At 44.0% G+C, this 26,458-nt stretch overlaps 1 protein-coding gene across 3 annotated transcripts in view; it reads left to right on the top strand.

Annotated features, from left to right (window-relative positions):
* Positions 1-26,458, top strand: part of DVL3 (dishevelled segment polarity protein 3) — a 74,229-nt gene that overhangs the window by 5,136 nt on the left and 42,635 nt on the right. For all 3 annotated transcript variants that reach the window (XM_039347209.1, XM_039347208.1, XM_039347210.1), the window contains exon 2: positions 23,809-23,878. In XM_039347209.1, coding sequence (XP_039203143.1) covers positions 23,809-23,878 — 70 coding nt within the window. The remainder of the gene's footprint in view (positions 1-23,808; positions 23,879-26,458) is intronic.

The raw sequence follows: 26,458 nt of genomic DNA, 5'->3' as shown, positions 1-26,458 counted from the left end.
AGGTTCCTTTCCTGTAACTTCCAGAGGGTCCGAAGTCCTGGGGGGGGGGTCACCCAAAATGACATAGCATGTCACACATTCACCATCTGTAGCCTATTTCCTGCTCAGGGTTCACCTTCAAAATTGCCCCCCCCCCTTTTTTTTTCTAGAGTCTTTATTCTTTTCTTCCTCTGCTTTTGCTCTTAGTGAGGGCATTAAATTAAATTAAAATAACCAAGAAATTAAAAGACGCTTGCTCCTGGGGAGGAAAGCTGTGGCAAATCTAGACAGCATTCTAAAAAGCAGAGACATCACCCTGCCAACAAAAGTGCGTATAGCCCAGGCCATGATTTTCCCAGTTGCAGTGTATGGCTGTGAAAGCTGGACCATAAGAAAGGCTGAGCGGCAAAGAATGGAGGCCTTTGAACTATGGTGCTAGAGAAGACTCCTGCGAGTCCCTTGGACTGCAAGGCATTCAAACCGGTCAGTCCTAGAAGAGATCAACCCCGACTGCTCTTTAGAAGGCCAGATCCTGAAGTTGAAACTCAAATACTTTGGCCACCTAATGAGAAGGAAGGACTCACTGGAGAAGGGCCTAATGCTGGGAAAGATTGAGGGCAATAGAAGAAGGGGACGACAGAGAATGAGATGGCTGGATGGAGTCACTGAAGCAGTAGGTGTGAACTTAAATGGACTCCAGAAGATGGTAGAGGACAGGAAGACCTGGAGGAACGTTGTCCATGGGGTCGCGATGGGTCGGACACGACTTCGCAATTAACAACAACAAAATAACCTGGAGGTTCTGAAGATGGAAGAGAGAGACCTTCTAGTTAGGTTTGATGAGGAGGCACAACGTGAGAATTAGATTGGAAGAAGGCAATCTGATAATTTGGATTATCTTTCGATGAGCGTCTGTGGAGATTCTCACTCAACCAGATCCTGGTTGTCTTAAAGGCAACTGGACTTTCTTGGTCTTTTTTTTTTTCCCCCTTGAAAATATTTCAAAACTTCTTCAGTTCCGACCGAATGGTGGAGAAAGGAAGGGTTTGGAGTGGTGGGATCTGCAAAAAAAATATAAATCCTTCCATTTCCCCACCATTTGGACAGAACCGAAGAAGCTTCTCGGATGAGAAATGAAATGTTTTCATGGAAAAAAAACTTCAGATGTCTTTTGGAAAAGCAGCTTTGGGACGTCTCTCTATGAGCTTTCATGGGGACCCAAGTCTGTTAGACTTGATGGTGGTGTAATTCCTCTAAAGGCTATTTTCTAGGACAGAGATGGGAAATGATGGCCCTTGTTATGATGTGTGGACTTCAATTCCCAGAATTCCTGAACCAGCATGTCTGGCTCAGGAATTCTGGGAGTTGAAGTCCACAAGTTATAAAGGGGCCATGGTTCACCACCTGTGTCCTAGGAGATTAGTGATTTTCCTTGTGCCGTCGGCTACCACTGTGAGGATGAGATAGGCCAGAATTCCTTCCGAGAGAAAAATAACTTATATTCTTATGAACTCCAGCTAATAGATCAATGGGAAAAATTGTCAGTTCCTGTCCAAAACATCTACAGGATTTAGACCAGGGGTCTTCAAGCTTGGCCCTTTTATGACTTGTGGACTTCAACTCCCAGAATCCCTCCGCAGGGCACGCTGGCTGAGGAATTCTGGGAGTTGACGTCCACATGTCATAAGAGGGCCAAGTATGAAGATCCCTGGTCTAAATCCTGTAGATCAGTGGTTCTCAACTTGTGGGTCGGGACCCCATTTGGAGTCAAACGACCATTTCATGGGGTCGCCAAACAACGCAGTCTGCCATTTTTTCCCCCTTTTCCTTAGCTGTGCTACTCCCTTTTATTCTATTGGCTTTTGAAAGCCAATAGAATATTCTTGAATAGAGTCTAATTCTATTGGCTTTCAGAAGCCAATAGGAATTGTCCAGGCTGTCTCTGCCCTGCTGAGCCCGCCAAAAGTCCCATTCTGCAAACGGTGCTGCACCAATTGAGTAGTCCTCGACTTACGACTGGTTGGGGGTCGCGGCGTTAAAAAGATTGAGAACCACTGCTTAGATGTAGAGCAGAAAGCGTCAAGGAAAGAACTGTTGCAACCAAACTCATTCAGCCCTCAGTGCTACTATCTGCCATGCAGCCGTGGCTCAAGACAACAGGCTAAATGATAATATTGTTTGTTTGGTTTGGGCTTTAGCAAATTGTGTGAACTCCTCCACGGGTAGTTGGCCATCCTTACATTCTGGCTTGGCCTATTGTGTGGCCGCCCACTGGTTGTGTAATGTATTCCGCAAACCATTGGTAAAACAAATAATAGCTTAGGGAAATTTATAAGCCAGATATCAGAAGAATGAGGAGAATGTGAAGGAGTGTAGAGGTCAAATGTGCCAACCCAAATTTTGGGGAAGAAGGATGGCAGAAAAACCGTGCGATAAAAGACAGGTAGTCCTCAACTTACAGCCATTCATTCAGTGTTAACACTGAAAAAAGTAAGTTATGACCATTTTCATACTTAACGACCATTGCAGCACCCCCGTGGTCACATGATGAAAATTCAGACGCTTGGCAACTGGCTCGTATTTATGACGGTTGCAGTGTCCCGGGACCATGTGATTCCTCTTTTTGCAACTTTGCAAAATCAGCGGGGAAGCCAGTTGCACTTAATAGCCATCCTAACTGAACAACTGCAATGATTCACTTAACAAGTGTGGTAAGAAAAGGTCATAAAATGGTGCAAAACACACTTCTGTTTCGCTTAGCAACAGAAATTTTGAGCTCAGCTGTGGTCGTACGTTGAGGACTACCTGTATACATACAGTAAAAGTTTGTGGGAAAAAATTAATAATATTTGGCTGCATTTTGTTTGCTAAAATAAGCTTTTGGGGGGAGGGGGGGTTGTCTTCTTCCTCTTCCCTTCTACAGATGGCCTGCAAGTGGGAAACCTCTATCAGTGTTTCCCAACCTTGACAATTTTAAGGCATGTGAACTTCAGCTCCCAGAATTCCACAGCCAGCATTGCTGGCTGTGGAATTCTAGGAGTTGAAGTCCACATGCCTTAAAATTGTCAAGGTTGAGAAACACTGTGAGTCTAGGTAATTATTAGCTTTCTGTAACTCTTAGGAACTTCAGCCTTTGCTGTTCAACTTCCATCACTTTTCTCTACTACTTTTTGACTTCTGATTCAAGCTGCCAGTTTCTGCATTGCCACGACCTCCATTTTGAGACTGGATTCTGACTGGCCCTGACAAGAAGCCCTTGTTTGTTGTCCCCCTCCTCTAAAGCAAACACCAGCAAGATAGAGCAGTCAGTGGGTTAGTGGGAGGGCCTCTCTCCTAATCCAGGTTTCTCCTGACTGGAACTAGTGTGCCCTTTTTAATCCCAAGCCAAATGGAATTAAAAGCTCTTCTTAGCCAGTGACTGGAAGTTACTCTGAAGATGCAACTGGGGCCCCTTCATTATCACCCTCTTTTCCTCCAAGGGGTTCATGGCTGCCTTTTTAATGGGACTGGACCTGGAGCAGAGCAAAGGAAGCGGGGACTGGAATTCCCAGGGCTGCTTGTTTTTGGCCTTGATGGGATAAAATAATCTGCTGATTTATTTTCATTGTGCAGATCTGTTTGAAATCCATGCCAGAATATTTTTCCCCCCTCCTAGCAGAGACGGTTCCTAACAGAAGCCTTTGGATCCCTCGGCTAATGAGCTGCAGCTTTTTAAATACGCCAGCGAGCGGCTGGCGTTAACACCCTCCGTTCTGCCTCCGCCTTGCAGGTTGCCAGCCGTTGCTGTTCCAAGTTGGCATTTCGGTTTGCCAGCGACGGTTGGCAGGATCTGTTGGGCTGTTCTGGGCCGGCTCTGCGTGCTTCTGGAATGGAGAGCGTAGGGGAGCAGCCCTCTGCGAGACCTGGGTGTACAATACAACTTGTTTTCTTTGCTAATTTCCCCTTGTTGCTCATTTGGCTGAGTGGCAGGCCTGACTTGCCTTGCCCTGAGCAAAGCTATATTGACGTGGTCCTCCACCCATTTGCTGCCAACAGGCTCAGTCAAGGAGCAAAGAACGTTCCATTTTTAGATTAGTTTGGCGCCTGTCATGCCTCTCAAAGGAATTAGCTGGGGTTTTGTGCAGGCCTGTTGGGCTACTACCCCACTTCTTTAAAGCAGGGGTGGGGAATGGGGGCCCTTTCATGACTTGCGGACTTCAACTCCCAGAATTCCTCAAGCCAGCGTGGGGGAACTATGGCCCCTTCATGACTCGTGGACTTCAACTCCCAGAATTCCTGAGCCAGCCTGGCTCAGCTTGGAAACCTCTCCCTTTCCCCTCAGCATGGCTGGCTCAGGAATTCTGGGAGTTGAAGTCCACGAGTCCTAAAAGAGCCAAGGTTGACTACCCCTGTACTAGGGCCTAGAGCAGGGGTAGGCAACCTTGGCTCTTTTATGACTCGTGGACTTCAACTCCCAGAATCCCTGAGCCAGCATGGCTCAGCTTGGAAACCTCTCCCTTTCCCCTCAGCATGGCTGGCTCAGGAATTCTGGGAGTTGAAGTCCGCGAGTCATAAAAGAGCCAAGGTTGACTACCCCTGTACTAGGGCCTAGAGCAGGGGTAGGCAACCTTGGCTCTTTTATGACTCGTGGACTTCAACTCCCAGAATTCCTGAGCCAGCATGGCTCAGTTTGGAAACCTCTTCCTTTCTCCTCAGCATGGCTGGCTCAGGTATTCCACAAGTCATGAAAGGGCCCTCATTCCCCACCCCTGCTTCAAAGGCTTTTAATTGCTTAGATCACCAAGTGAACTATGGGAAATCCCTGACCTACAGCCATTTGTTTAGTGACCAAAGTTACAACTGAAAAAGTGACTTATGGCTGTTTTTCACACTTATGACCATTGCAGCATCCCCCTGGTCACGTGATCAACATTCGGATGCTTGGTAAACTGGTATGTATTTAGGAGGGTTGCAATGTTCTAGGCTCACGTGATTATTATTATTTCTTTTTGCAATCTTCTGACAAGCAAAGACAATGGGGCAACCTGATTCATTTAACAACTGCTGTGATTCGCTTAACAACTACAACAAGAAGAGTTGTAAGTGGGGCAAAACTTACCTATAACAACTGTCTTGCTTAGCAGTAGAAATTTTGGGCTCGGTTGTGGTCGTAAGCTGAGGACGACCAGCATCCCATGGATCATGCTCATACAGGTAGTCCTTGATTTAACACAGGGGTCTTCAAACTTGGCCCTTTTTATGACTTGTGGACTTCAACTCCCAGAATTCCTCAGCCAGGCACTTACTTACAACTCTTCTTGTTGTAGCTGTTTAACCTCCTTTTGAACTCCATGGCCATGGACCCCTAAGACTTCACTCAAGATTTAAATCATAACATTTTTTTCCAAGCCTTCATGGATTCCCTATCACGAAGGACCACGGGTTGAGAAAAACTGGCTTAGGAGATGCCTGGGTATTTTAGCGTAGTATAAATCATTACTGTGGAGAGCCAGTTTGGTATGCTGGTTAAGATATCAGGCGAGAAACTGAGAGCGTGAGTTCTAATCCTGCCTTAGGCACGAAGCCAACTGAGTGTCCTTAGGCCGGTCACTTTCTCCCAGCCCTGGGAAGGAAGCAACGGGAAACGCGCTTCTGGAAAACCTTGCCAAGAACTTGTCCACCTAGCCTCCATGAATTGGACAGGATTGAATGGAAGAACAATAACGAAGAAAAAAAAAAAACCATTACTGTAATTTTTTTTTCCTGAGTAATTTGTTGGCAGGAATTACCTCATTAATTTAACTTGGAGGAAAGAAATCTGTAGATCAGCCTTCCCCAGTCGGGTGCCTTCCAGATGTGTTGATGCTAAAACCATTATCCTCAGCCAGCAGAATTCAAATGAATGCTGGTTAAGGAACCAAATGGTACTTGGCTGGGAAAAAAGAGCAAAGGTGGCAATCCTTTTGGTTGGCCAGATTTAGCATTTTTTTGGGTGGTGGAAATGTCCAGTAATGTGGCCATGCTCTTTCCTTTCCTGAGGTTAAAGGGGAGAAATTAAGCACTTCAATTGATCATCTCGTTGGCAGCATCTAGACAGCTGGCCTTAAAAATATAGTTTGCTTTTTCCAGACCTATTTGGAGGCAGAATAACAGAAAAACTGAGTTGGAAGGGACCTTGGAGGTCTTCTAGTCCAACCCCCTGCTCAAGGCAGGAAGACGCCATGCCATTTCAGACAAAGGGTTGTCCAATCTCCTCTTAAAAACCTCCAATGATGGAACACCCACAACTTCTGGAGGCACTGATTGACAATGGAGCCTGGGACCTTCCTGAGGCAGAGTTTTTAAATGTTGGCTTGCGGTTATTTAATCGATACGCCTTTATATTATTTTACCACAGTCATTTTGTCCTTTCCTGGAATGTGACTTTTGTAAGCTGCATCGACAGAAAGACATACATTCACGTAGGTGTATCAGTGTGAATTTATGTAGAGAGGGAGAAATCTGCACCCCCTCGGTCAACAGTGTAAAGAAGGTGGTATTTGTGTCTGTTTATTTCAAAGTGTATAGAATACAGAGAAGAGCAACAAAGATGATTAGGGGATTGGAGGCTAAAACATATGAGGAACAGTTGCTGGAATTGGGTATGTCTAGTTTAATAAAGAGAAGGACGAGGGGGGACAGGATAGCAGTCTTACAATATCTCAGGGGCTGCCCCAAAGAAGAGGGAGTCAAGCTTTTCTCCAAAGCACCTGAAGGCAGGACAAGAAATAATGGATGGAAACTAATCAAGGAGAGAAGCAACCTAGAACTAAGGAGAAATTTCCTGACAGTTAGAACAATTCACCAGTGGAACAACCTGCCTCCAGAAGCTGTGAATGCTCCAACACTGGAAGTTTTTAAGAAGAGACTGGACAACCCTTTGTCTGAAACGGTATAGGGTTCCCTGCATGAGCAGTGGGTTGGACTAGATGACCTCCAAGGTCCCTTCCAACATTATTATTGTTGTTATTATTATTATTATTTTGTAGTTCTGTCTCTGTTTGGGATGGGATTTTCTAAAATTTAAGCTCCCCTTTGTTTTGGGTAAATACAGGGAGTCTTTGACTTAAATCACAACTGAGGCCAAAATTCCCGTTGCTAAACGAGACATTTTGCTCCATTTTACAACCTGCATTGCCATGGCTGTTAAGTGAATCACTGCAGTTGTTAGTAACGTTATTAAGTGACTCTGCCTTCCCCACTGACTTTGCTTGTCAGAAGGTCACAAAAAGTGATCACAGGACCCCAGGACACTACGACCGTCATAAATATGAACCAAGCATCCAAATTTTGATCACGTGACCATGGCAGTGCTGCCAACGGTCGTAAGTGCGAAAAACTATCCTAAGTCGCTTTTTCCAGCGCTGTTGCAGTTTCGAACGGTCATTAAATGAATGGGTATAAATTGAGGATTACCCGTACAGCGAATGCGAGGAGAATGAGAGAACATTGTAGGTTTACCTTTGAGAAGAGAGTGTTGAAGGCACATAGGATAGCTTTATTCCGGGACCTAAAAAGATCTCAGAAACGTAATTTGTATCCTCACGGATTGCACAGTGGATTTTAGGGTGGATTCCGGTGGAATATTTTGAAGAATGGTATGAGTCGATCAACACTGGAAACAACGGACCACAGTTAAGCTGAGATCCATCCCATCGGTTGGGAGTGTTCAATAGAAGCCTGTCAGCTATTTACTGGAGATGTTTTAATTTGGTTTCCTGTTCTCAAGAGGAAGGAGGATTCAAAAGCCTAATGCTACCTTCAACACTGTGACGCTGTAATTAATCTTATTTTTTAACACACTGCCATAGCTGTCTTGCTCCATGAAAATAGAACCACTGCTGGCAGATGTTTTGCAGACAGCCGGTTTCCAGTGTTTGTAACATGGAGATCAGATTAAACCTGAGGCGGCAGAGCTGCAGATAGAAAAGTCTCTTGACATTCTCGTTTGTGGTGTAATGACGTGGCTGCCTTCCAGATCCAGGCTCAATCCGAGAGCTGAATACAGTAATGGACATTCAGACAGCCTTTGGAAAGCACAGGGCCTTTTTGTGTATCTTGCTAACCTTCAGACATTTTCCAGTCCTGAAAAGAATTGTCTTCAGAATCTAGATCAGGGGTAGGCAACCTTGGCTCTTTTATGACTCGTGGACTTCAACTCCCAGAATTCCTGAGCCAGCCATGCTGAGGGGAAAGGGAGAGGTTTCCAAGCTGAGCCATGCTGGCTCAGGAATTCTGGGAGTTGAAGTCCACGAGTCATGAAGGAGCCATAGTTCCCCCATGCTGGCTCAGGAATTCTGGGAGTTGAAGTCTACCCATCTCCGAGTGGCCAAGGTTGAAAAATACAGGCCTAGGCCAGGGATAGGCAACCTTGGCTCTTTTATGACTTGTGGATTTCAACTCCCAGAATTCCTGAGCCAGCCATGCTGAGGGGAAAGGGAGAGGTTTCCAAGCTGAGCCATGCTGGCTCAGGAATTCTGGGAGTTGAAGTCCACCAGTCATAAAAGAGCCAAGTTTGCCTACCCCTGGGCTAGATGTTTTGATGATATGTTTGGTTGCCACCTAAACATAAGTCTGGTCGGGTTGCTGAGAGAACTTATTTGCCAGATGAGACCTGGTTACAGCAATGAGTCATTCTCTTCCCCTCATCGGGAAGGATAACACTAGCATGGTTTTCTGGCTTAGCTTGAACTTGCCCGCCTTAATCTTAAGCTGTTTATGACATTTTGTCGTTTGATTTTGTTGACAAATCCATAAGATAATTTTTTTTTTTTCAGATCAGGGCTGAGTGCCAGTGCAAACTTCCTCACCCGTTCTTATTTGTAAATTCCTATTAGGTTCCCTTTGGCATAGGATATTCATTGGATAGCAAATCACTGAGGGGGGTGTGTGTCTTCTAAGATCTTCCTGTTCAAGAGCTCATAATAAGAATCAATTGTGAAAAAGCTTAACTAATGTCTTTTTTTTAGTAATTAATAAGATTCATGAGAGGTGTGTTGAAGTCAGCTTGAAAAGCATGGTTGATACCAGCTATAGTTTTTGACCTGTCCTTTGGGGCAAATTTTGACAAATAGTATTTTGAGCCTCATTGGTTTGTAGTCTCCAGCACTGTGTGGAAGAGAAAGAAAGAAAATTGATCTTAATTATACATTGATAATAACTTTGTATTTGGAAGTCCAAAGCCTAATGTAGGATCTTAAACCATTCTTTGATCAGTTTTACTCCTTGGATCTTTATGAAGATTCTCAGTCATCCATGGCACAAGATAGGAGAACAAACCCATCAGGACAAGATTCAGCAGTCCATCTGCATTTAAAAGACCAAGGCTGCTTTTTCGAAGACAGGGGTCAAAGAGGCCCTCTATGTCAAAATTGAACAGCCTTCTCAATAGAAGGGGAGGGATACAACACCCATCTGTCTCCAGTCTACAACAGAGTCCTTTCAGCAGGTCCAAGAAGGCTCCACACCCATTTGCACCACTCAGGTGACCCTGAAGACACAGATAAATCTCCAGGTGGCCTCAACAACTCTCTAAAACAGTGTTTCTCAACCTTAACAACTTGAAGCTGGGGGGACTTCAGTTCCCAGAATTCTCCAGCCATCTTTGCTGGCTGGAGAATTCTGGGAGTTGAAGTCCAGACATCTTCAAGTTGCCAAGGTTGAGAAACACTGCTCTAAAAGAAGGCAAATGACCAGCTGTCTGCAAGGCGTATAAATCCTTCCGTTCCCCACCATTCTATCAGAGCTGAAGAAGCTTCTTAGATGAGAAGCGAAACGTTTTCAAAGAAAAAAACAAGGAAGTTCCAGTTGCCTCGTGAAAGAGCATCTTTGGGTACTCCCTGGATCACTTAAAACCCCGTAGCTTGATAGTTTGGATACTTTTGCAAGATGTTTGTGTCCTCCTTTCTCTTAAACTATTTTGTGGCCTTTGTACTTAGTGATTGACTTACAACCCTTCATTTAAGTGACTGTTGGAAGTTAACAGTGGCACTGAAAAAAAGTGACTTCTGACTGTTTTTTCGGCCTTCACAACTGTTCATGTGATCGAAATTCAGATGTTTGGCAACTGTCATGTATTTATTGAACTGTCCCGGGGTCACGTGACCACCTTTTGTGATCTACTGAGAAGCAAAGCCAATGGAGAAGCCAGATTCACTTGTTATTCACTTAACAGCTGCGACAAGAAAGTTTCGTAAAAGGAGACAAAAACCCGCTTAACAACTGTGTTCCTTAGCAGTGGAAATTTCGGGCTCCGTTGTGGTCGTAAACCGAGGACTACCTGCAGAAGCCAAAAAAAAATATATTTTGCTGGGCACAATGAAACTCATTTCTCCTCAGAAGGGCTTCCTTTTTTCGTACCTTCTGAACAAAACTGATCCTGTGATTCAACAGGTTCTAATTGGCCTCTGTTGTTCTTCATGGCATTGATTCCTTAATTCATCAAGAAAAAGTTACCCTTGTGTAAAGTGATGCAACAGACTGAATTTCCTTCCTGCTCACTAAGACAATTAAGCAGGGAGGAGCAGAAAAATAGTTGTGTTTATTGTTGTGTTTACTTCTGATAGCATCTCCTCCCTCAAGGGAAAAAGCCTGGCTTGGGGGCCCTAATATTTTAATCCATACTTAACTGTAATACAGGCAGGCCTTGACCACAGTTCATTTAGTGACTGTTCGAAGTTACCAAGGCACTGAAAAAAGTGACTTATGACCGTTTTTCCACACTTACTGGCCGTTGGCAGCATCCCTGTGGTCACTTGATTGCAACTGACTCATATTTATGATGGTTGAAGTGGCAGAAGGAGAAAGGCGTTCAACATATGGCTGTTTTAAATATATTTAATGATATATGCTGGAATATTTAATGCATCTCTACACATGGATGTGTAAATGCAGAGACTCCATGTAGGTTATGGCAAAGCTTACAGGACAGAGATTAGATTACGAAAATGCGCATTCAAATCCCCACGCTGCTCATTGAGTTGGGCCGTTGTAGGGAAATTCCCTTTGAGAAATTCCCGTTGAGAAACATAGAATGCAAATGGAATAATAATATGTTAAATTAAATCACACACGTATTTTGTGCAACTGTTGCCTCAGAAAAAGTTGTGCACTCCTAATTTATGGTATGGGCACGGAAGAACAATTCCTTCTTTTCATCTAGTGATCACTATTTCTGTCTGTCTGTCTGTCTATCATCCATTACCTATCTATAATCTATCTATTATCCATCCATCTATTATCTGTCTGTCTGTCTGTTATCTATCTATCTCTACCTATACCTACTTATATCTATCTGTTTGTTTGTCTAGCTATATCTATCTATCTATCCATCCATCCATCCATCCCCCCATCTTATCTCTACCTATACCTACCTATATCTGTCTGTCTGTCTGTCTGTCTGTCTGTCTATCTATCTATCTATCTATCTATCTATCTATCTATCTATCTATCTATCTATCTATCTATCTATCTAGTATTTTCTGAATGTTCTGTACTGATAGTCCTTGACTTACAACCATTCATTTAGTGACTGTTCAAAGTTATGGCACTGACAAAAGTGATTCATCACTAGTCCTCATGCTTAGAATGTTGCAGCATCCCCACAGTTGCATGTTCATAACGCCTGAGAGGTAGGACTACAGCTGACAGTGTTCTGGTTTCTTGCCTGATGCCTTAAGTACGAGACCAAACTAGCTCTCATATATATTTTCAGAGGACTCTGAAAAAGATAAGCAAAACAGTTGTTGAGTTTTGCCCCATTTTACGATCTTTCTTGCCTCAGTTGTTAAGTGAATCACTGCAGTTGTTCAGTTATTAACATGGTTGTTAATTGAATCTGGTTTCCCCATTGACTTTGTTTATCAGAAGGTCACCAAAGGGGATCACGTGGCCCAGGGGGATGCTGCAACCGTCGTAAATACGAGTCTGTTACCAAGCGTCTGAATTTTGATCACATGATCGTGGGGATGCTGTGACGGTCGTAAGTGTGAAAAATGGCCATACGTCGCTTTTTTCAGTGCATGCCACTTGTCAAGCGTCCGAATTTTGATCACGTGATCAAGGGGATGTTGCAACGGTTGTAAGTGTGAAAAACGGTCATAAGTCACTTTTTGCAACTTCGAACGGTCACCAAGCAAATAGTCGTAAGGCGAGGACTATGTGTAACATATTTGGGAAATTCATTTTGCCTGAGTTGCTTGTTGGTTTTCCAGATTATCCTATGCAGGAACAGGCTGTGGGATCACTTAACTGGGGATTTCTTAACAGTCTTAAACCTGCATTGTGCACATGCCGAATTAGAATACCGTGTCTCTCTTGGGCCTAGATTTGGAATGGCAAAACTCCAAGCAGGTTAGTGTGTCAGGATGTGTGTATTTGGCACAAGACATTTCTCTCACAGCCTGCCAGTTTTGATTCTCAAGCTTCCGCAATTCATGTTGTTGTTCCTTTGACATTTTTTCTTTTTTTGAAAGAGGACGATTCTAAGAATATATATAGCCACTTATTTACTGGCTTTAGATGAAATCTTTATGATTTGAATCTGAAATGAGGTCAGTCCTGGTTCAGTAAAACTTTTGAAGGAAGAAGCTGCTAAATCCATGCAGATTCTTTTGTCTTCAATTGTTTTTTTCCCCCTTTCCCCCTAATTCAGGTTGGCCATTTCTGTCTGGTTTGGTGTGGCTGAAGGAGAATGTGCTATTTGCTCAGTGGGGGGGGGGGCGAAAACTGGAAGTAAGGGGTTGGACTAGAAGACCTCCAAGGTCCCTATTTTGTTACAGGTAGTCCTTGACTTACAACAGTTTATTTAGTGACCGTTTGAAGTTACAACGGCACTGAAAAAAGTGACTTACGACCATTTTTCGCACTCGTGACCATTGCAGCATCCCCCGTGGTCATGCGATTTACGTTTGGATGCTTGACAACCGGTTCACATTTATGACGGTTGCAGCGTCCTCCGGGGTCATGGGATCCCCTTTTGCGACCTTCCGGCAAGCAAAGTCAATGGGAAAGCCAGATTCACTTAACGATGGTGTTACTAATTCAACAGCTGCAATGATTCACTTAACAAATGTGACAAGAAAAGTTGCAAAACCGGGGCCAAAACTCAACTTAGCAAATTTCTCACTTAGCAATATAAATGTTGGGCTCAGTTGTGGTCGTAAGTCGAGGACTACCTGTATTCTGTTAAGTGGTAGCCTCCTGAGGTCAATTCGGGAGGGAGTGAGGCCTGGCACGTCCAGGCTGGCCTTTTCTTCTGCAGCCCTTCTGAGGTAATTTTTTTTCAAATACATTTTCAAAGCATCAGAATAGAACAGAATAGAATAGAATAGAATAGAATAGAATAGAATAGAATAGAATAGAATAGAATAGAATAGAATTGGAAAATATAATAGGAAATAGAACAGGAAATAGAACAGAACAGAATAGAATAGAGTAGAATAGGAAATAGAACAGAACAGAATAGAAAATAGAACAGAACAGAACAGAACAGAGCTGGAAAGGGACCTTGGAGGTCTTCTAGTCCAGTCCCCTGCTCAAGCAGGAGAACCTATACTATCTCAGACAAGTGACTGCCTAGCCTCTTCTTAAAAATTAAAAATGATTGCATCTTTCATGTGAAAGCTTTCTACATTCTCTACCAGTTCTTTTGACCTCCTGCACAAAAAATGTTGTGTGTGTGTGTGTGTGTGTGTGTCTGTCCATTTAAGTAGAAAAGTCTGAAGAGCTGTTGTTTCATTGTCTATAGATGTGGGACTAGACATGCTTTATTCTGAAGAGGCCCTAGAGAAATCATAATGGGTCCTTTCAGCTTCTGCTGAGTGGATGAAATTTCTAATTGGGCCAGCTTGGAGTCTAGCCATATATCCTTGTGTGGTCAACAGACTTTTGGTTTCTGTCTGTTCTTTTTCGTTTCCATTAATGTCCCTTGTTTAAAAAAAAACAAACCCCACTTCAGATGAAGAAACAGGGAAATGGGAAGGTCTCTGGCTAGCTGCTTTGTCTGTGGGTTGTTTTTATATATATATAGGACTGTTTTGCATTTCTAGCAAATGGCCCTTAAGGAAAAAAATGTTTGGTCTTTGAGATTGTTGGTGCAAACTATGGCTAGTCGCTCTTGATGTCTATGGAGAGTCTCAATCATGGTTCTCCCAAAGGTGCTTTTCCAAAAGTCAAGTGGACTTTTTCTTGGTGTTTTTTTTTCCTTTGGAGCTTCTTGGACAAGAAGTGAAAAGTTTTCAAAGAAAAAAACCAAGAAAGTCCAGTTGCCTTTTGGAAAAGCAGCCTTGGGATAATTAACAGAATAACAGAGTTGGAAGGGATCTTGAAGATATTCTAGTCCAGGTAGGAAACCTTATACCAGCGGTCCTCAACCTTGTCAACTTTAAGACTTGTGGACTTCAACTCCCAGAATTTCTCTGCCAGCCCTGGCTGGATGAGGAATTCTGGGAGTTGAAGTCCACAAGTCTTAAAGTTGTCAAGATTGAGGACTCCTGCTGTATACCATTCAGACAAATTGCTCTTAACTATTTCTTGGATTTAAGAGACTTATGATTCTCTGCAGAAAATGTATATCTATCGCTGAAGGTGTAGCCATCTACAGCTGATCACCTCAGCTGATAATGTGGTTAGATTGTGGCGGCGTGTAAGTCCAATAAATAAATAATAACTGCCTGTTATTTTAGCTTACTTGTCATATCTGAGGAAGAGCCACCTTAGTTGAAGGATCTTAAGTTGAGGGCAATGAGCAGTAGTGGTTTGAGTTCTGTATTTTATAAAATGTGGGTGATTTAGGTTAAATTCAACTCTTGGTAATTGCGTGGATTCATCCATGCTGTTTTCTTGACAATAATACGAAGCTGGTTCCCTATTATCACGATTGGCGTCATTGCTTTGATTTCCCACTGTAGCCTAGTGCTCCAGACTTTATGGTAATCTTCCAGCCTTATAACGGAATAAGAGTTGGAAGGGACCTTAGAGGTCCTCTAGTCCAACCCCCTGCTCAAGCAGGAGACCCTATACCAGAGGTAGGCAACCTCGGCTCTTTTATGACTCGTGGACTTCAATTCCCAGAATTCCTGAGTCAGCATAGCATAGCTGACTCAAGAATTCTGGGAGTTGAAGTCCATGAGTCATAAAAGAGCCGAGGTTGCCTACCCCTGCCCTTTACCATTTCAGACAGGTGGCTGTTCAGTTTCTTTTTTAAAAAGTCCAGTGATGGAGCACCCACCACTTCTGGATGCAATCCATTTTTGCTTCCAAGCCCAGCATGTCTTCATAACTTCCATTTATTATTATTTTTTTCTTCTTTACTAGCTGGATCAGAAAATCCTCTGTAACTGGCCAGCAGTTGGTGTACTTGTCATGAAAGCTTGGATGAGAACTCGGGCCTTATTGAAAAACTCTGCACGTTGACCCCGGTGCTTTCTTTTCTACAGCACTTCCAGGCTATCATGTAATCTTCATAGCTTGCAGAACCAAGAGGAAAATGTAAACTCAGGAAGCATCATCTGATATGCAAAACATCTGGAGCAGTAATTGTGCAACTAAGAATCTTTGTCTAAGTTTCCTTTGTTTCCATACCGTGTGGATCAGAAGCGCCTTTATTTCTAAAAGTGAAACAAGATCATGGTTTGTCCAAGACATTACAGCAGGGGTCCTCAAACTTGGCCCTTTTATGACTTAACTTCAACTCCCAGAATTCCTCAGCCAGGCACACTGACTGAGGAATTCTGGGAGTTGAAGTCCACAAGTCATAAAAGGGCCAAGTTTGAAGACCCCTGCATTGCAGACATAAAATAGTTCTAACAGCGTAGCAAAGAAAAGGGCATTTGATTAATTTTAAGCCATTTTAATTCAAACTCCCATGCATTGCAAGCATCCAATAACTTATTTCAGGGGTGTCAAACTGCTGGCTGGTGGGCTGGATGCGTCACGCCGAAACCGCGCCCACCCCATTGCCGGCCATGGGAAAAAAGTTGCGTTACGTCGCGACACGTCATGTGACGTTGCAAGTTTGACACCCGTGTATTAAATCATTAAATTTCAGTTCCACTCCGCCACTCCTTTTTGCTCCATGCTTTCAATTCAGTTTGTTTTCAGTTTTCCTATCTTGTTATATTTTTAAAGAAATTGACTGTTGGGAAATAATGGAATCTCTGTGTTTATTGGGGAGAGAGGGAAAGAATAAGAAATGGGACTTACTGTTAAAGATTGTAGCAGAGAGCTAGAATCTTTTGACAGTGAAATCTCTTGTAGAAATCGTAAATCGCAACTAAACAGCAAAGTGATAATGCTTTTAATGGATTTGGAGAACGACGTGTTTCTGCCTTAGGAGTCTGCATGGACTTTAAGGCCTAAAAGATAATAACAATCAGTTTACTTTTGAAATAACGGTAGTCTTAGCTTAAAACCAAAATTTCCATCGCTAAGCGGGATAGATAAGTGAGTTTTGCCCCATTTTACTACTTTTCTTGCCGGCGTTGTTAAAGTGAACCACTGCCATTGTTAAGTTAGTAATCTGGTTGTTAAGCGCACCTGGCTTCCTCGCTGACCTTGCTTGTGAGACAGTCGCAAAAGATGCACGGGAGGGTATTGCAACCGTCATAAGTATGAGCCAAGCGCCTGAATTTTGATCACGTAACCAGGGGAATGCTGCAACGGTTGTAAATGTGGAAAACGGTCATAAGTCACTTTTTTCAGTCCCCTAATTTTGAATGGTTACTAAGCGAACCGGTAGTAAGTCAAGGACCTTCCATTGATTAAATCTTGTGCCTTCTTATCTTACCTTATTTTCCCTTTTGATAACCATATGCTGTTTTCAACCCACATCACCTTTTAAGTCTTTTTGAATATTTAAACTGCTCTGTCTTTCCTCCCAAACAATTTAAAAAAAAAACCACATAAGACAATTGTTCTGCTTAAAGAAAAAAAAAAAGTGCTATGGTTGCCAAAAGTTGATATAATATCAGGAGCTTTAAAAAATCCCCGAGATTTAAAAAATAAAGGGCATGATACAATCTGAAAACCTGGGAGCTAGCGGGGGACTTAATTTCTCCTGAGTTTACTTGGGTGATAAATAAATATTTACAAGGCGGATCTCATCAGCCCCAAAAGATAAAAAAGCGAGAGATTTTGTTTATCTCTGTTTATGTTGGTTTTTCTCCTGATGAAGCTCCGGGAGAGGAAGGGATGGTTTTGGTTATATTGTTTTGGTATTCCCCTACTTGGAGAAAGAAGCCTTAATTATGAACAAAGCAAAGCTGTATTTAACAACACTCCATGAGCAACGGGTGTCGGATGAAAGTTGCTGCTAGTTAGAACATCAGCAAAACCATATGTCTGTTTCAAGAATGATAGTTTCCTGCTTTATCCGGGCTGCCAGTAACTCCCACACACAATGTTTGCCAATTTTATTTTGCTTGCCTTCTTTCTCAATTAATTTTCTTCTTGTCTTCTTTCCTTCTTTCTCTCTCTCCTCAAGTTCCTAAGATCCCCGCCCCACCTTCCTTGTAACTGCGGTGTCTAATTAATCCTTTATTTACATTCCACTAAACACAATTGCCCTGTTTGTAGAACAAGCAAGGACAAAATAAACAAGCAGGCTAAGATACGGTTTACTACAATTGCCTGAGACATGCAAAACTCTGGAAGGCCAAACTATCCAAGCCCCCTTCGGCCTTGGACAGCATGTCCTGGTGGCCCAGCCTGCAGGAAATGGGCTTATCTGAAGGAAGACAGATTAAAATTTAATAGTTTAAAGTAGGTGTAGTCCTCGACTTACAATCGTTCATTTAGTGACTATTCAGAACTGCGGCAGCATTGAAAAAAGCGACTTCTGACCATTTTTCACACTTAACAACCGTTTGCAGCATCCCCATGGTCACATGATCAAAATACAGGCGCTTGGCAACCGGTTCACATTTATGACGGGATCACGTGGTCCCCTTTTTTGCGATCTTCCGACAAGCAAAGTCAATGGGGAAGCCAGATTCGCTTAACTTGCCATGTTGCTAACTTAACACCTGCTGCGATTCGCTTAACAGCTGTGACGAGGAAGGTTGTATAAGGGGGCAAAACTCGCTTAACGGCTGCCTCGCTTAGCGGTGCAAATTTTGGGCTGAATTGTGGTCGTAAATCGAGGACTATCGAGTTCTCCACTGGAGGCCATATCCTCTCCCCCCCACACGGTAGCTTTAGGATATTTTAAGGGAGTCCCTATGGAAAATATCTAACCAGGGGGACCACAGAAAAACAATTATATTGTAAATATTGTCTTGTTAATGCTAGATGATGCATCAGTTATTGTCCTTTGTCCTAATCTGGTCATGGGACCTGGACAGAAGTGCCGCAGGAGAAAAACAAAGATGGAAGGAGCCTTGAGTGAAAAAAGGTTGAGAAACAACGGTTTTGATAAAGGAGGCTTAGGGCTGAAATGAGGAGTCCTTGGCGCTCTCTGAGTTTGGTGGTTTTCCTGCAGACGTTTTGTTGCCCAACTAGGTAACATCATCAGTGCTAGAAGGGATGAGGTTGGCGGAGTGGGGGGGAGGAGGAGGAGGAGGAGGAAAAAGTGGAAAAGACTGTGGGGTCCTTGGTGCTCTCTGAGCTTGGTTGTTTGCTTTGTTGTTTCATTGCCCAACCAGGTAACATCATCAGTGCTAGAAGGAAGTGCATATAAAGAGAGAGCAAATCCCCCTTTCTTCTGATGCTGTTATCAAGTTGGGTAATGAAACGTCTGCAATAATGTAATCCAGCTCAGAAGGACACGAAGGACAACCCCCTCGCCCAAAATATGGGTTTAAACCTGGGGTCTTCAAACTTGGCCCTTTTATGACTTGTGGACTTCGACTCCCAGAATTCCTCAGCCGGCGTACCTTTTGTGACCCTTTTGAGCAGGGGTCTTCAAACCTGGCCCTTTTATGTCTTGTGGACTTCAACTCCCAGAATTCCTCAGCCAGGCATGCCTGGCTAAGGAATTCTGGGAGTTGAAGTCCACAAGTCATAAAAGGGCCAAGTTTGAAGACCCCTGGTTTAAACCAACTGGCAGTGGCTCTTCTTAAGTGTGAAACAGGATTTATTTTTTATTTTTATCATCCAGAGTACATTTTATTACAAACAACCCTTGGCTGTGTTGTCTGATTTGTCTACCAAGGCAACACCAGAGTTGTATGAAGTTAAACGGGAACCCAATCTGTTCTGGGTGGTTGTGTGTGGATCTCTGAGCTGAACGTGACGTTTTTCCTTGCCAGACTGGGGGTGCACATGACCATGAAACTCCCCACACCATCTGGTTTGACACAGGATAAAATTTCCTCTTGAGTTGAGTTGGATCCGTCCACGTAGCTTTCTTGGCAGGCTGGAAGACGCTGTTTGCTGTAGCTTTCCTGTCAGGTTGTGGTTTTTTTCCAACCTAACAGTCCCTCCTACAGCCTTGGCATATCCTTCTGGGGTCTCCTCTAAGAACGAACCCTGCCTCACACCCTACCTGGGTTTTCCGGCTTAACCAGATGGGCTGTGTAAGTATAGGTAATCCTCAACTTACATTGAGCCCCAAATTTCAGTTTCGGATCTAGACGGTTGTCGAACGAGTTTGCCCCTTGTGTGACCGTCCTTGTCACGGTTGTTAAGTGAAACACTGCAGTTGGTTAAGCCAGTGGCGTGTTTGTTAAGTGAATACGGCACCTCCATTGACTTTGCCTATCAGGCGGTCGCAAGGGATAAATCGCATGACCCTTGGACACATCATAAATATGAGCCAGTTGCCAAGTGCCCGGATTTTGGTCACGTGGCCATGGGGGTGCACAATGGTTATCAATGTGAAAAACGGTCATAAGTCACTTTTTTCAGGGTTATAAATTCGATCGGTCGCTAAACGAGTGGTTGTAAGTCGAGGGCTACCTGTATTGGGAAGAACGGGGTCGTGAGGTAATGCTCCCTCTTGCATCCCCCTACGACAGCGGTTCTCAACCTTTGTGTGACGGCGACCCCCGTCATACGGACGCGGCACGCATGCGCGGTACCGCCCCCTGAGGGGGAAAAATGGCGGATCGCGTTGTTTGGCAACCCCCGTAAAATGGTCGTTCGACCCCAAATGGGGTCGCGACCCATAGGTTGAGAACCGCTGCTCTACGATGGCCGTCTCCTACGAATGCCACGCCATTTGGAGTTTCTTTTGTAAGAATAGGCTTCAAGGGTGGGGAACCTTGGCTCTTTTATGACTTGTAGACTTCCACTCCCAGAATTCCTGAATCAGCATGACTGGCTCAGGAATTCTGGGTATTGAAGTCCTCAAGTCATAAAAGAGCCAAGGTTGCCCACCCCTGGGCTAGCTCATTGGTGGATAACTAGGGCAAGTTTACGACCTGTGGACTTCAACTCCCAGAATTCCTGAGCCAGCATGGCTCAGGAATTCTGGGAGTTGAAGTCCAGAGGTCATAAAGTTGCCATAGCGTACCACCCCTGTCCTAAATCTGCTTATTTTCCCACTAAGTCATTTCACTGGTCAAAGAGAAAAGGTCGTTGGCAGGATCTGATAATAAACTGGAGTGGGTTTCCTGGACTGGGAAAGGGACACCTTTTCTTTGATGTTTAAAAAAAGAAAGAAAGTAGCTTTGAAGCCCCTCATAACAGTCTCTCTCTCTCACTCTCTCACTCTCTCTCTCTCCATCCCTCCCTCTCTCTCTCTCTCTCTCTCTCTCTCTCTCTCTCTCTCTCTCTCTCTCTCTCTCTTTCTGAGATTCCCACTAGAATCTGGCTATCCTATTGATCAAAGTTGTCGTGTTTGAGCTGCAGGGAAGGCAGCCCAAGCATGGTGTTCGAAAAAATTATGCAGATACAGGGAGTCCTCGATTTACGACCATGATTGAGCCCCAGATGTCTGTTGCTAAGTGAAACGCTGGTTAAGCCGAGTTGGCCCCATTTTACGACCTTTCTTGCCGCGGTTGTTAAGTGAATCACGGTAGTTAAATTGGACAAACTGTCCTTAAGCGAGTCCGGCTTCCCCGTTGATTTGGCTGGCGGGAAAGTCGCAAAAGGGGGAATCGCGTGACCCCGGGACGCTGCAACCGCCATATAATATGAGCCAGTTGCCAAGCGTCAGACTGTTGATCACGTGACCACTGGGATGCTGCGACGGTCGGGTAAAAACTGGTCATACGTCACTTTTTTCAGTGCTGCTGTAACTTTGAATGGTGGCTAAAGGATCGGTTGTAAGTCGAGGACTATCTGTAAGCAAGTTGACCTCCATCCCATACAGGCCGAGTAAGAACTACCGTATTTCCCTGAAAATAAGCCCCAGCGTGATTTTTCAGGATGCTCGTAATATAAGCCCCACCCCAAACATAAGCCCCAGTTAAGATCGTGATGGGACACATTTAGTACCGTATTTCCCTGAATATAAGCCCTAACTGGAAAATAAGCCTTAACGCATCTTTTGGAGCAAAAATTAATATAAGACCCATCCTGGAAACAGTGAGGGAACGGCCCCCTCTGCCTTGGCCCTGGCCCAGGCCGGCCGGGAGCCAATGTACAATTTTGTGGTGGCCATCTATGCTGAAAGGCATTCAGTCTTAGCTCCACAAGGCCGTCTGGAAACAGCGAGGAACCAGGAGAACCTTGAGCAGCAGTCTTGAGGAAGTGGGGCTGGGCTTGGTGCCGTGGGTGCTCAAGGGCCAGGCTGGGCATTTGACCTCTGCTGCCCAGGGCTCCGGGCAGCCCGCACCACCAAACCCCCCCCCCCCCCCTCGCATGGCCTGAGAGGAACAGTGAGGCTCCTCCAGTGGACCATGCCTTGGCACTTGCCCCGGTCCCACCCCCTTCTGCCAGAGACCCTCAGATCTGTCCCACTCCTGCCCAGGCCCCCACAGGCCCCCTTGATGCAAACGATGTAGAGCTGGCCATGCCCACCCAGTAGGCCACACCCACTCCATCCACGCCCACCCAGTAGGCCGCCCCCCCCCCCCGGCCACACCCCCCCAGTCCCCTGAGGGCAACCGCAATGCTGATGCGGTCCCCAATGACATTGAGTTTGACGCCCCTGCCATAAAAGACTAGAAGACCTCCAAGGTGCCCTTGCTCCAGCTCTGTCCCGATTGATGTGAAATGTGCTGAGTCAACTTTGCCGTAAGCCACGTATTTCCCTGTCCACTAGACTGGCGATTGTTTGGGAATGACGGAGTTGTGGTGTTTGTGGTAGCGGTTTGGTGGTGATCCTTTTCTCTCCTAGGTGTGCAGGAGAAAGTGCCCAAGGCCGCCCCCCCTCCTCTCCCTCCTCCTTCCTTGCCCTCTTGCTGAGTTGAGGTTGTTGCAGGAATGAGTTTTCCTGCTTGCAAAGCACATTCCTCAAGGCCTCAAACTCCGTTTTGGCAGCAGCGTGAGGATTGCCTGCCTGCCCTTGAAATCTGAGGCGGGGCCAGTTTGACAGCCTCCTTAACGAAAGCCAAAGTGAGTTGTGGTTAGATGGAGGCAAAAAAAAGCTTATGCAGACCCTCCTCAATTGACAGCTTCTTCTGCTTTCATCTTTCAAAGGGCCGCCTGCCTGTGGGGGAACAAAGACCCCTTTTGTGACCCTTTTGAGCAGGGGTCTTCAAACCTTTTATGACTGGTGGACTTCAACTCCCAGAATTCCTCAGCCAGGCACGCCCAAAGTTTTTGTTCCCCAAGTGAAAGATTTGTGAAGTGAATTTTGGCCCCGTTTTATGACTTTCTGTGCCACGTTTGTTAAGTGAATCGCTGCACTTGTTAAGTTAGTAACACAGTTGTTAAGTGAATCTGGCCTCCTCATTGACTTTGCTTGTGAGAAGGTCACAAAAGGCATTCACATTCTGTTCTGTTCTATTCTATTCCATTTCTTATTTTATTCCAGTGGTTCTCAACCTTTCTAATGCCGCGACCCCATAATACAGCTCCCCATGTTGTGGTGACCCCCAACCACTTATACATCATCGGGTGTCAGGGGCATGGCCAAAGAAAAGGGGGAAAAATGGCGGACAGCCTTGTTTGGCGACCCCCGTGAAATGGTCGTTCGACCCCAAATGGGGTCCCGACCCACAGGTTGAGAACCACTATTCTATTCTATTCTATTCTATTCTATTCTATTCTATTCTATTCTATTCTATTCTATTCTATTCTATTCTATTCTATTCTATTCTATTCTATTCCATTCCATTCCATTCCATTCCTTATTCTATTCTATTCTATTCTATTCTATTCTATTCTATTCTATTCTATTCTATTCTATTCTATTCTATTCTATTCTATTCTATTCTATTCCATTCCATTCCATTCCATTCCATTCCATTCCTTATTCTATTCTATTCTATTCTATTCTATTCTATTCTATTCTATTCTATTCTATTCTATTCTATTCTATTCTATTCTATTCTATTCCCTATTCTATTCCCTATTCTATTCCCTATTCTATTCTATTCCTTATTCCATTCCATTCCATTCCATTTCTTATTCTATTCTATTCTTGTGCCTCACATTCCAAAGCTTTATTTAATATGCTGCCCAACAACAACAACAAAAAAAGAATTCACCATCACATCGAAATCACTTTATTTTATTTATTTATTTATTTTTGGAGAATTTGGGGTTTCTGACTCTTACTTCAGGGTTGTAACGCTGAAGAACATAATGCTTCAGCACTATCCATCCTCCTTGTTAAGAATTATCCATAGGACGTGAAATAGGGATATTATCCATAGTATTGATCCACAGGATATTTCACCTTCTGAAGACCCTAGTAGCATCGTTGTGCACGATATCATTTCTTTCTTTCTTTTTCTTTTTGCTTTCTCTCTTTAAAAACAGGGTTGTGAAAGAGGAAATTTCAGACGACAACGCAAGGCTTCCCTGCTTCAATGGGCGTGTGGTGTCATGGGTAAGTAGCCTGTTTGGCAGAATATCTTTTTTACTCTTCCCAAGGTCAGAGGTGTTTGATCCCATTCAGCATGCCCCATTCCCAGTGTTTCTTCCCTGATCTAGACGTTCCTCCCTTGAAGATGGGGAGGGGTATTTATTTATTTATTACATTTCTAGGTTGCTCATTTCACCTAAATTGGGGCCCCCCAATGCCCGGGTTATAGCCTGGTATTGGACTGTGGCCCATTCACAACCGGGCCGTCCAAATAATAGGCAAGTGTGTGCAAGCAGCTCCGTCGGTGAGAGCGGCAGGCACTGGCACGCACGTGTGTCAAACTCCACTTGACTTTGCTTGTCAGAATCGACTGGGAAGCGTACAAATGGTGAACACGTGATCCCGGGACATGCAACTGTCATAAAGAGATGCCAGTGCTGAAAACCATGATCGCGTGACCATGGGGATGGTGCTGCTATCGTAATTGTGAAAACTGTTCCTAAGTCACTTTTTCGGTCTTCTTGTAACCACTAAACGAATGGCTGTAAGTCAAGGACTATCTGTAGTTGGAATTGTCCCTGGGCAAGTTGGTGGATGGATTTGTTGAATGCTGTAAGGAGAGTGAATGCATTTACAAGTAATCCTAAATTTATAATCATCCATTTAAGAATAGAATACAGCTGGAAGGAACCTCGGAGGTATAATAATAATAATAATAATAATGATGATGATGATGATGATGATGATGATGATGATGACGACGATGACTTCAGAATTCAAACAGACAAGCACCTGCAACATAACACCCCAGACTTAACAATTGTCGATAAGAAAGACAAAAAAGTCTGGATAGTGGACGTGGCAGTGCCTGGAGACAGCAGAATAGAAGAGAAAGAACTGGAGAAGATAACAAAATACAAAGACCTACAAATAGAAATAGCAAGACTGTGGCAAAAGCAAGCAAGGGTAGTACCAATAGTAATAGGCTCCTTGGGTGCAATCCCAAAACAACAGGAGCACCACTTGAACACCATTGGCATTGACAAATTCGCTATTAGTCAATTGCAAAAGGCGGCCTTACTAGGAACTGCTTCCATCCTGTAATACCATCAGACATTCACATCTGCCTATCCCAGGTCCTGGGTAAGGACTCGATAGGTGGACAAAATGCCGAATCCAGACTGAACATCTGGCTGACTGTGCGATGATCCATAATAATAATAATAATAGATCTTAAAATCCAAACTCAGTGGAGGAAATATCATAAAGGCAATCAACACCTGGGCAATCCCAGTCATTAGGTACACAGCTGGAATAGTGGACTGGACTCAAGCAGAACTAAAAGCAATGGATAGGCAGACCAGAAAAATAATGACAATGAATCATGCCCTTCATCCACGCAGTGACATTGATAGACTTTATCTACCAAGGCAAATAGGTGGGCGTGGAATGCTACAAGTACATCAGATGGTTGAAGAAAAAAAAATGGCTTTGGAAGAATATCTGAAGAACAATGATGAAGATGCCCTGAAAATAGTATATCAGGAAGGCTTACTAACTACTGGAGAGACCAAACTGGCCTACAAGAAAGACCAAATGAAGAACAGAATAGAGGCATGGGAAGACAAAGCACTACATGGCCAATACATGAAAAAAATAGCTGGGAAAGCAGATAATAATAAAACCTGGCAATGGCTAAGAGCAGGAAAATTGAAGAAAGAGACCGAGGGACTAATTCTGGCTGCACAAGACCAAGCCTTAAGGACAAATGCATATAAAGTCAAAATTGAGAGCAGCAACAGACAGTAAGTGCCGCCTATGCAAAGAAGCTGAAGAAACAGTGGACCACTTGGTAAGCTGTTGCAAGAAGATTGCACAACTGACTACAAGCAGCGGCATGACAAAGTAGCAACAATGGTGCATTGGAAGATCTGCAAAAAATATCATTTGCCTGTAAGCAAAAACTGGTGGGATCATAAAATAGAGAAAGTCATAGAAAATGATAAAATTAAACTGCTCTGGGACTTCAGAATTCAAACAGACAAGCACCTGCAACATAACACCCCAGACTTAACAATTGTCGATAAGAAAGACAAAAAAGTCTGGATAGTGGACGTGGCAGTGCCTGGAGACAGCAGAATAGAGAGAAAGAACTGGAGAAGATAACAAAATACAAAGACCTACAAATAGAAATAGAAAGACTGTGGCAAAAGCAAGCAAGGGTAGTACCAATAGTCATAGGCTCCTTGGGTGCAATCCCAAAACAACTGGAGCACCACTTGAACACAATTGGCATTGACAAATTCGCTATTAGTCAATTGCAAAAGGCGGCCTTATTAGGAACTGCTTCCATCCTGCGACGATATCTGTAATACCATCAAACATCCACATCTGCCTATCCCAGGTCCTGGGTAAGGACTCGATAGGTAGACAAAATGCCAAATCCAGTCTGAACATCTGGCTGACTATGCGATGATCAATAATAATAATAATAAAGTTGGAAGGGACCTTGGAGGTCATCTAGTCCAACCCCCTGCTCAGGCAGGTAATCCTATACCATTTCGGACAAATGGCAGTCCAATCTCTTCTTAAAAATTTCCAGTG

This window comes from Crotalus tigris, unplaced genomic scaffold (genome assembly GCF_016545835.1).
Source record: "Crotalus tigris isolate CLP2741 ecotype Arizona unplaced genomic scaffold, ASM1654583v1 scf7180000018055.714482, whole genome shotgun sequence".
In the NCBI taxonomy this organism is placed as follows: Eukaryota; Metazoa; Chordata; class Lepidosauria; order Squamata; family Viperidae; genus Crotalus; species Crotalus tigris.
Note: the sequence above shows the minus strand (reverse complement) of the source record. Positions and strands in the feature narration are given on the sequence as shown.